The 11,445-nt window shown below is 33.0% G+C and overlaps 2 protein-coding genes across 2 annotated transcripts in view; one reads left to right on the top strand and one right to left on the bottom strand.

The window, feature by feature from the left end:
• LOC125874054 (protein TRANSPORT INHIBITOR RESPONSE 1-like) overlaps positions 1-11,445 on the bottom strand; it is a 285,290-nt gene that overhangs the window by 24,259 nt on the left and 249,586 nt on the right. The window lies entirely within an intron of this gene.
• Positions 11,021-11,445, top strand: part of LOC125874046 (putative late blight resistance protein homolog R1A-4) — a 222,351-nt gene continuing 221,926 nt past the window's right edge. Inside the window, 1 exon segment of the mRNA XM_049554856.1 lies at positions 11,021-11,098. Within this exon segment, the coding sequence (XP_049410813.1) occupies positions 11,039-11,098 (60 nt within the window). The 5' untranslated portion in view covers positions 11,021-11,038.

Genomic DNA, 11,445 nt, shown 5'->3' with positions numbered 1-11,445 from the left:
TACCCGGCCAAAGGTATAAGACCTGAACTGCCTAATGGATCCACTAGTCTAATCTGAAAAGGGTTCATCTAAAAAGCATGATCCTTTTCTACCCATGGTGGTTAACATGGTTCTATGGGGGCTGTGGGTTCTTTGAACGCTCCCCCAATTCGGTGCTCGATACTACTCCCAAAATGTACTGGCTCTTATGTTTTTAAAACATATTTATTCCTGCTGATATGAGATAATTACTCAAAACTAGCCCGAAGGCTCTTTGGAAATCTCAGATTCCAACCTTATTTAGATGTAAAGACCCTTCTTTAAAACTTCTTTGGGAATACATAGTTCCCTAATAACTTTGAGAAATGAACTCAACTTTAAATTCTTGACTTAACTTGAAACTGGGACTCTAACTCGACTTGAAACTTGACTGCTAACTTCACTTGACTTGGGACTACCTTTCCTTGAATCGGAATTATGAATTTAAATTGTTCGATCACATGTTATGGAGGGATTCTTGAACGCTTAGATGTACTTTGGAGTGTCGGAAACAACTATAAATCATAGGTATAATACTTTGGAACTTGCTTGAGAAAGTGAGAAAAGGAATGGGGAAACTTGGCTGAGACTTTAGATTTCTGGTGACACAGGTGGCATCTACGGAAGCCATCGACGGACCGTAGATGGACTTACGGTCTGTACTGCAGGTCCATGGATCGAGTCAGAAACTTCCCCCAGAATTCAGTGAAAAGAATTGACTAAGTGTTGAACTATGGTCCCGACTTACGGTCCGTGGATCGAGCTACGGACCGTAGATCGATGCCTCACAGAGCCCAACTTCTGACCAGATTGACGGTTGACCAGCACGGACCGTCGATCGATCTACGGTCCGTAGGTCAGTCCCGTAGATGGGAAATCGACAGCCCAGAAATTTGCTGCGAATTAATGGTGAATCAACTTCCAATGGTCATAACCCTTAGAATCATAATTCCCTCAACATACAATAGGTTTCAACTACACAATCCACAACATCAACAACAACTAACAACTTCACTAACTTTAACGACTTTAACAACTCCAACAACTATTCCAATCTTATCTCAAATCATAGAATAAACTAGGTGTGTGTGGGGGAAAGGATCAACCCACACAAAAAAACTCACATACCTTAGATAGGGATCACCCTCGACGAAAGTCCACACGATCTTGACTAAGCTCCTCTTTCTTCTCTTCTTCTTCTTCTCCTTCTTCTCTTCTTTAATCTCAAGAACCCTAACTCTTTCTCTTTCAAAAAGGGACAAAAATGATCCAAAGATCATCCTAACTCAACAATATGAGCTCAATTAAAAGATTTGTGAAAGGACCAAAATGCCCCTTAAATTTCCGGACGAAATTCCTTTCCAACTGCCCAACTTCTACAGGGCATAACTCCCTCATACGAACTCGGAATTGAGCAAACTCGGTGGCGTTGAAAAGGTCGTTCCAAGGGCTTCGCAACCATAACTGGAAATACTCCTAACTCATCCTGAGCTAGGAGTTACGACTACTCGAAGTTGGCCAAAAACTCATGTTTTTCTACACTTAGCCGAATTTCCAGATTTTTAATTTTTCCAAAAATGACTATTTCCAAATTTCAAGCTTCTTCAAAGCCACTTCAAATTGTCGGATGTTACATTAATACCATATAATTATTGTTTAATATTTTATTAATTAGTTTTTTTAATAATATTTAAATTTAGTGAAGGGTTAAAATCGTAATTCAACTTTGAAGTTAAGATCTTCCCACTTATAATAATACTAGTTTCTGGACACGTGCATTGCACGTGTATCCCAATTATATGAAATAGATATTTTTGAAATTGTAAGACAATATTAAAATATGGTTGTGATGATTAGTTAAGCATGAGAGCAATTTGACTAAATATGTAAGAGACTTTTTTTTATTTCCCATTTGGTGTTCCGCTAATTCAAATTCATGTGTGACATTCCACTTTGAGGGTACTTCTTATAAGGTCTTTCCATTATCAAGAATTGAATTAAGAATGAATAAATATTTATCAATCAATCAACAGATTTGATGAAAATATATATGAATTTCGGTTTGCACATATTATAAAAGGACAAACTTCAAATTTATTTCAAATTAATTAATTAATAAGGGTTCTTACTAACATGCTGATGACATTTCTTTCTTACTCATTAAGAGAAAATTATTTCGCCCTGCAGTAAAAAACAACATTTCCAGGAAAGAGTGAACAAATACATTGAAAGTTTAAAAAGCTTACTCCAAAACATACCACAGGAAAATAAAGAGAGATCACAATTATTTCCTCTTTTAGAAATAAAAATTACGACTTTTATGATTAAATAAAGAATTATAGCATAGCGTAAAAATTTTTTTAAAAAATCATTTTATACAATAACAAATCAAGAAATAAGAAAAATATGAATAACATATCCCAAAATTGCTTAGACTCTTAATATGCCAAGATATTATCTAGATTTGACAATCAATTCATTAAAAATAAAAGAAACAACTATAAAAATAACAAAACTCAAACGAAAAGTAATAGGAAATGATTTTTTTTATCTGATTTGTTAGGAAAATTGTTACTCACTCGTCTACAGGTTTATTAGTATGGACCCATCTCAATGTACAATAACACTTGTAAATGTTTTAGGACCTTCTTGTCTATCATACCATTTTATACAAGATTTTAGAAATAAATAAAAAATTCTAACTTTAAAGAGATTATGGTAAGAATTTAAAAAAAATTGAAATAAAGAATGAAAATTAAAGAAAATACCTTTGTAACATCTAGTCAATCCACATAGAAAGCGGTAAGATATACCTGCCATCATACGATACAAAATGAGAAGATCTAAACCAAACAATATATTAATTAAAAAGAAGGAACCAACAAATAAAAAGGAAAAATGCATAAGTACCCCCAACTTATGCTCGAAATTCCAGAGACATACTTATACTATACTAAGGTCCTATTACCCTCCGAACTTATTTTATAAATAATTTTCTACACCTTTTTGGCCGTTTGAAAAAATTGTCAACACCCGCCGGGACCAGAAGATAGTGTCCCGTAGGCCGAAAAGGGGTAGAAAATTATTTATAAAATAAGTTTGGGGGGGGGGGGGGTAATAGGACCTTAGTATAGTATAGTATAAGTGTGTCTCTGAGATTTCAGGCATAGGTTGGGGGTACTTATGCATTTTCTCAATAAAAAATTAAGTGAGTAAAACAAGAGGATGAAACACAAAAAATAAGAGGACTAACATTTTCTTGTTCAATTTATAAAAGGATAAACCAAAAATGAATGGAATGCTAATAGAAGAATTTAACAACATAAGCTAAAAGGACCCACGAATAAACCTCATTAAGTAGTGGAAGATGATAAATTCTAGCCTTTAACAATGTATTTGGTCAACATACCTGTCATTTTTTTTATTTAATTAAGAAACTTGAAGGGCATTTTCGTAATCCAACTTTAGATTTAGGATCTTCCCACTTTTAATATAATATGATCGATTCTGAAACAAAAAATATTCTAAAGTTACTTTCACAATTATCTCCAATAAGTTCAAAGTGTTTAAATAGAGAAATGCGAAGAGAATAAAAAAATAACTACAATCTACAGGTATATAAAATCTTTCATTTCATTTCTTGTAATTTTCTCTTACTTTTTTCACTTTTAAAAGCGAGGCATGTGATGTATCATAGAAATATATTGCGAATGGAGTTCGACCAATTCTATAAACTTATATAATCAAATTATATTGTTTTTTTTTCTATGTTGTAGTAATAGTTATTATACATAAAGTTAAAAAGAACAAATTTTAAGAGACTCACAATTTTTTTCAATCCATAATTACTTTTGTTAATACAAAATTGTTTAAATTAACATACTATCAAATATGTTGCTTGTCACGGCCCGATTACTCGAATCATGATGTACACCTACTATAACCCACCAGTAGGTAAGTCAACCCATAACCCGGAACAACAAGTAATGGGTCTGAGGGCAGAAACTAAACAAGAGTAGGCAAAATTTAAGATAACAACATAAACAGACGGAAGCAAACCAAAACATATATACAAATAAAGATCCCTCCCAGAACCTGAAAGTCACTAGTACAGAGCTACTAACAAAACGAGTACAAGTCCCAAAAGTGGACCACAGAGACTGGATTGACTCGAAAGGTAAAAGACAAGTCTATATACACAGATGGAGACTGAAATAGTACAAAACGCCGCGTGCTCACCCCCGTCTCCAGATCAGAAGACTCCAAACTGGATCAACGCTGGCCACTGGTGCTCGGACCTGCATCACGAAACAGATGCAGAGCGTAGCATGAGTACCAAAACAACAGGTACCCAGTAGGCATCATAGGCCGACTAAACTTGAAAAGTAAAGACAATATGAAAAGAAGGAATAACACAAACAGAGGTCAAGAACGGAAATCTAACTAACAATGGAATGCACACGAGTGTGGAAAGAACTAACTAAAGTAATCTATAAGCTAACTACATCTAACTAGACCCCCATAAGCCCAGAAGGTACACTTGTGCGCAAGTTAAATAAAAACCCGAACGGACCCCCATAAGCCCGACGAGTACACATAATAACTATAACTAGAGAGAATTGCATATAAGAACCCAAGAACGGAGAACATCGAACCAAAACTTCAACCCTAATTAGTAGAATCTGACATTACGGAGGCCAGACCTCGAACCGGATACTCATTAGAAGTACCCAAGTAACCAATCACAAGTATCAAGTATCTGAGGCCCGAACTCTAACCGGATGCTCTATATAAGTATCTGGGCAATAGAGGTCAGACCTTAAACCGGATGCTCCATATAAGTATCTGGGCAATAGAGGTCGGGCCTTAAACCGGATGCTCCATATAAGGCCAATGTAGCTGCTGAAAGAGTCCTAATCGATCCATGCTCATAAATGTCCGTGGAACGCCGTCCACACTTATCCAATCAATGTAAGTCCTTGGAATCGAGTTGAAAATCAAATTCAAATCACGAAGCAGAACTAGTGTCGCCGACATAACTCGTGAAGCCGTAACATCTGGGAAATAAGGATAACTATCGTCGGAGCAAGCGTATCGCCTAGCTAAGGCCCAAACTATCAGACTCAAGTCTGCTACACCAGTCTACAGGGATCTAAGCTGGCCGAGCGACGTCGGGGCAAAACTAAAGCCTATCGGATCCGAATAATGTATTTCTAAGGCAAGCCTTAGTCAAACCTAAACTAAGGCCCAACATGCTTCAAATAAACAGTAATTAAGCATACAAGCACTCCACATAGCGAGGAGGGTCAATTAATATCACAAAGCATGCTCACAGTTACCCAATAATTCTCGAAATAGGCGGAAAACATGATTTTTAAACACCTATACGTGATTCAATAACTACCCAACCCAAATCCCAACTAATCAACATGCAATCACTTTCTCGAGTTCAATCTAAGAGAGGGAAATCGTAGCCTACCTGTAGGCCGATCACACTCGCTCCAAAATCACTTCTCCGGAGCTTTTCCTATCCGAACGGCCTCGAAACGCTACCCCGCTATCAAAAATAGAGTCACAACATTATTACGGTCGTTTAGACACTAAAATCGCAAGAAACGAAGATGGACCAATTTCGGGGTCAAAATGGGGAAATTGGGACCCGCGCTGGAAATTTCGGAATTAACCCCAAAAGTAGGTCCTAAACAGTTCCCCGAGCTCATGTCCCAAAATGGGACACAATTCCGGGCTCGGTAAGAACACAATATCAACATGCAACCAAAACCTAAATTTTCTCAAGAACTAGAATTGGGACAGCAGCTAAATCAGTAAATTTACCAGAAACAGGAGGTCTATAGTGAATTCCGACAATACCACGACATTCTCTTCGAAAAACCACTCAAGATAGCCTCAAGAATCACTGAAATCGGACCTAAAATGGTTGAGAAAACAACTTTCAAAACTTCCAAAATCAAGCTCACAAAAAGGGGTCGTGGCAGCAGGTATTTTACGAAATTTACCTCAAACGGGGACCCCAAATCAATTTCCGAGCTCACCAACACGCTCCTTGCGAAAAACCCCACAAAATGAACTTTTGAATCACTGAATTTGGACTTGAAATGAGAGAGTTATGAGGGTTTTATGTTTGGGAAATATTGCTGATATATCTGCATTATATAGCAGATTTTCTGCAATTTTTTCCCAAAATTAAAACCTCCGACGGGGTGCTCCGAACTCGTTCGGAACCCCGTGCATGCAAACGAGATATGCAATCATACCAAATTCGATATTCTGGACTCAATGGAACAGTCAAAATTTACATACGAGGTCATGTTGATAAAAAGTGGGTCCCACAAGCAAATGCCATTTTAAGTCAAAAACCATAAAAGAGCTCAGAAAAATATCGAAAATCTTGAGACACAAAAGAAAGGTCCATCTAGACCAAACTTGATATTCCGGAGCTAATCGCACTGACGAAATTCTCATCCAAGTGCGTTTACTCAGAATGTTGACCAAAGTCAAACTTAGGCTTCAACTTATATAAAGTTAAAACGCCTAATCGCACCGACTCACTCAGAAAACCTCGGGAGTCATGCCGACCATGCTACTAGCCTAAAATGACCCTTTCGGAGTTGATGGAATCGTCAGAAATGAATTCCGATGTCATCTTCTTGAACTTTTGATCGAAAATGATCGTTCAAGGTTCATAAGCTCCAAAACACAAAAACTCGCACCAAGACCAAACGAACGACCAGGTGACCAAAATGTCAGTCCCAGAAAGTCATAAATGACTTGGGGTCGCTACAGGAATGCTCTAAATGACACACAGAAGGCAAAACACAAAAATCACCAAGAGGGTCATTACATTGCTAGTGTAATTGAAAAATATAAGTATTGGTTATTGTAAGAATATTGTTGACCCTTTTGTTTGTAAATGTATAAAATGATATGGAAAATTAATTGAGCAACTTTTTATAATATATTCCCACTATTCATATAAAATAACGGTAGTTTCAAAGAATAATTTGTTTTAACTTCTTAATTTTCTCTTTGAATGATGCATATGACGGGATAAAATCATAAGTACATGTTTTGTCTATATATCAATCACTTGTTTGTAAACATTATAAGAAGAAAAAAGAATTCACTTGGAATTATCATAAGTAGGAACAATTAAAAAATCACTGTTATAAAGATAACTACTTTAATCAGAAACGATTGAGGCAATCAAAATGTTTTGAGAGATTCAAAATAATTAGCTTATATTCAAAATATTTAATAATAAATATAAATTGGGATTAAGTTTATTATATGTATATCCTAAAGATAAAAAGAAATGAAGAATACACAAGTATAATAACCAATTACAAAGTTATATTTGAAAATTCAAAAAGATGGAGATATGAAAAATAAAAATTCACTTACAATTTTGTATTTGATGAACTTCCATCTTGTAACCATGCCAATTCACATATTTCTCAACAAAAAGAAGATAAATATATATGAATAAAATTATAAAAAACACAAATATAAGAATTAGTAAGGATTATTACAATTACAAATTTATAATCATTTTTTTACAAATGGTGCATATTAATCTACAAAAAGCAAGTTGATCACAAATTTGGATGAAAGAGGGGAATAAATATATAATGTTGTTGGTGAGTGTCTTTGATAGACTCTTCATTACCCACACTTATTATAAATTAAAATTAAAAATTATTTTTTTGACTCTTCATATCTTTGATAGACTCATTATTACCCCACTTATTATAAATTAAAATTAAAAATTATTTTTTGACTCTTCATTACCCACATTTGATACATGAATAACTTCCTCAAGCATTTACTACACAAAACTAATAGGCGTATTTAGTCCATTTTCTGATACATTTGTTGAATTTAAGTTCATATTTTATTAGTTAGTAATGCAGTAATTACAAGGGTATGTTCACTCTTGTTTGATTAAAAATTGTATGAGTAGAAAAACGATGGGATAGAAAATTTAATATCCCAAAGAATTTGAACCATTGTGTCTAGATGCATGAATTTAAATAGAATTATTATATAATATTAAATTAATTATATATTAATATTTAATTTAGTTTAGGGATAAAATAAGGGCAGAATGGTAATTTAACTTTTAAGTTAGGAGCTTCCCACTTATAATAATATAATATAATATAATACTAGTTTCTAGGAACGTGCGTTGCACGTTTGTTTCTTACTATTTTATAAAATTTGTACATGATTGAATTTCTGTTGGTAGTTATTCATTTCATATTATTTTTAAAAATAAAAGAAATTGCTACCATAAAGTATCCTTGGAAAATGAAAACATATAAGAAATTGCTACAACAATAACAACATAACCAATATAATCATATAAGTGAGGTCTTAAAAAAATTTATACGTATGCATCATTACTTCTACCTTGTAAATATAGAGAGGTTGTTTACCATGGACCCTTAGTTCAAGCAGTACTTTACTAAGTACTACATAAGAAAAGATTATTGAGAGAAATAAGAAAAGAAAAGAAAATTTATTAACATAAAATAGAATTTACATGCTGAATTTCACCTGAAATTGGACAAAGGAAACAAAACAAAAGTTATTTCTGAGATTTACCTTAAAGTAATAGAAAATCATTGATTCAGTCTCGTAATTTGAGGAACACAAAACCTGATTGAAAGAAAAAATAAATATTGAAATGGAAAACATTATTACCTAATGTAATTATAATAATCTATGTTTTATTACCTAATGTTACTCTCAAAATTCTGCACTTTTTTGTGTCAATGTATATAAGTTACCTAAATTAATGGTTATATGGTACATGAAAAGTTTGATATTACAAATAATATAAATATATATATATATATATATAATACTTAATTAATTAATTATTTTATAATTTTTGTTTATTTAATTTATGGGTAAAATGGTAATTCAGCATTATACTTTGAAACTTCACACTTCACGCGCGTTGCACGTATAACCCATGTAGTACATACACTACAAATCATACTAATTACTACAATATAGACATAAAGTTTTTACCAACATGAGTTGTAGTGCACTGGTGTGAGTGCTTCACCCTTAACCAGAAGTCTCGAGTTCGAGTCCTGGGTATGGAGAAAATCTTGTTGGGAGCGCCACCCCCGAATGGGCCCTACCGAGCGCAATCCAAATTTAGTCGGAGCTCCAATGTGGGCTCTGGACACCGGGTGGGAAACCAAAAAAAAAAAACATAAAGTTTTAAGTGATAAAAATACAAACTGAAATTGATGAGCAGATAACTTAATAAAATTACTTCTTTGTTGAATGAGTGATTAGATATAGTGTAAACCTGCAAATTGAACAACTCAATATTTCATAAAGATTTAAGCTATATAAAAGATCAGGTGGAAGGTGTACCCATGCATCAATCAAGAATAAGAAACTTGATATTAACATATGACAATAAAGTGGAAGTATCAACTTGATCCAACAATCCTTTGTCACAATCTACATATAATTAATATTGTTATTCTAAAAATATAGCTTTTTGTCATGCTTTCCCTATTAAAAAAATGAAATATTAGAAAGACCCTAATAGGAAAAGACAATATCTAAAATATTAACTAAGCACTATATACATGCAAAAAATATATAAGTAATACATACTATTTACTTACCATTAAAAGAAATCTGGACAAATAAACATTTATTATCCAATTGCTTGAACTTTATCCCTATGTGTATTTTGCAATTACATACTCCCTCCGTTTCACAAAGAATGACCTGGTTTGACTTGGCACGGAGTTTAAGTAAATAAAGAAGACTTTTGAATCTTGTGGTCCTAAATTAAAGTTATGTCAAATGTACAAAATTGCCCTTAATCTTGTGGTCTTAAACATGCCACATGGAAAGCAAAAAGTAAAATGTGGGGGATAAAATGGTAATTCAACTTTATATATGATATGATGATGATATGATGATTACATTTGTAATGGATATGAAACATTGATGATGTTGAGATTAGTGGCTGGAGAAAGCATTTCTTACTAATGAGCAAAAGTGGAATGAATCACCAAAACAGGTTCTTCTTCACCAATGTATCTCAGTTTTTGTAAAATATTTCATTAAATACCATCATCACAAACGTTGTGAAAACTCATGATCTGCAGGTAATAAATTTACCGGGAAGTGGGATATTCGTGTGCAAAGAGTTTGAATTGTGGAATTCATGCATGCGCACCTAGAATCAACCATCGATAAGGTAATTACAGGAAAAAACTATTATTGGGTTCGGGTGGATCCTAAAGTTATGATATATGTGATCATCTCATCCAAAAAAGTTTAATCATGTCTCCACAATATACATCTGCCCTTGACGTTGGTAACTCAAAAATAGAAGCATAGATAATTCAAAAGTCAATGAATTGTAGTTTAGTATTATCAATGAACTTATGAATCTATTTAATTTCTGTTAGTGGTGGCCTTTCAAGTTCATCGTTAGCCAATTACAACAATTGTTGAAGACGTAAAACCAACTTATCATGAAGCATTAACACAAAACAACAGAATTAACAATTGAGTAAAGATGATAAATAATACTAGTAGTACTAAAGTCAATGAGTTGTATTTTAATAAATCTTAGAATTATTGTAAATCCAGATCTACCTATTTCATTTAGCAAACAACTCTCTTTGCCATTATTTCTCAAACAAGCTAAGGGCATCTATTGCTAAAGTACTTCAGACCCTGAAAAGGTAAGTTCATCTTCAAAGTAATTTCTTGTTTTCTCTATTTTCAATAATTGTCATTTCTAGTATTAGATACTGTTCGTCAAAATAATTTCAATATCTCGACAAAATTAATAAGAATAATATATACTATACATCTTTTGTTTTGAAAATACACATGCTAGCAACTACTAAAGATGAAAATCTGTTTGTGTGATGAAAAAAATTTGACAACAAGTGAATGGTTACAAATTTTTTGACTTTTTATTTAAAGGAAAGGAAGGGAAATTACAATCATGGAAAGAGGAAAACAAAATCAAGAAGAAAGAGAGGAAGAGAAAGCAAACAACTCATCGGTATGTTTAAGAAAACTCTCTATAGCTATGCTAGGTGCCTACATAAAAAAATGAAATATATTGTACGTAATACTTTCTTATAGATGATATTTTTAATTATATATGTTCTACTTCGATGTTTCAATTTCTTTAGCATGATCAAACCTTTTATTGTAGATATTAATATGCTTCTAGTTCTTGGTGTTTTTTTTATCAACTTATTATGTTCTTAATTTGCGACACTATTTTTCACATAATTAATACCATTTTCTACTTTAAACATTTTCAAAAATGACATAAAGAAAAAAGAATTTGTTGCTAAGTTATATATATATATATATATATATATATATATATATATATATATA

The sequence above is a fragment of the Solanum stenotomum genome, chromosome 8 (genome assembly GCF_019186545.1).
Source record: "Solanum stenotomum isolate F172 chromosome 8, ASM1918654v1, whole genome shotgun sequence".
Classification (NCBI taxonomy): Eukaryota; Viridiplantae; Streptophyta; class Magnoliopsida; order Solanales; family Solanaceae; genus Solanum; species Solanum stenotomum.
This window is presented reverse-complemented; position numbering and strand designations above follow the sequence as displayed.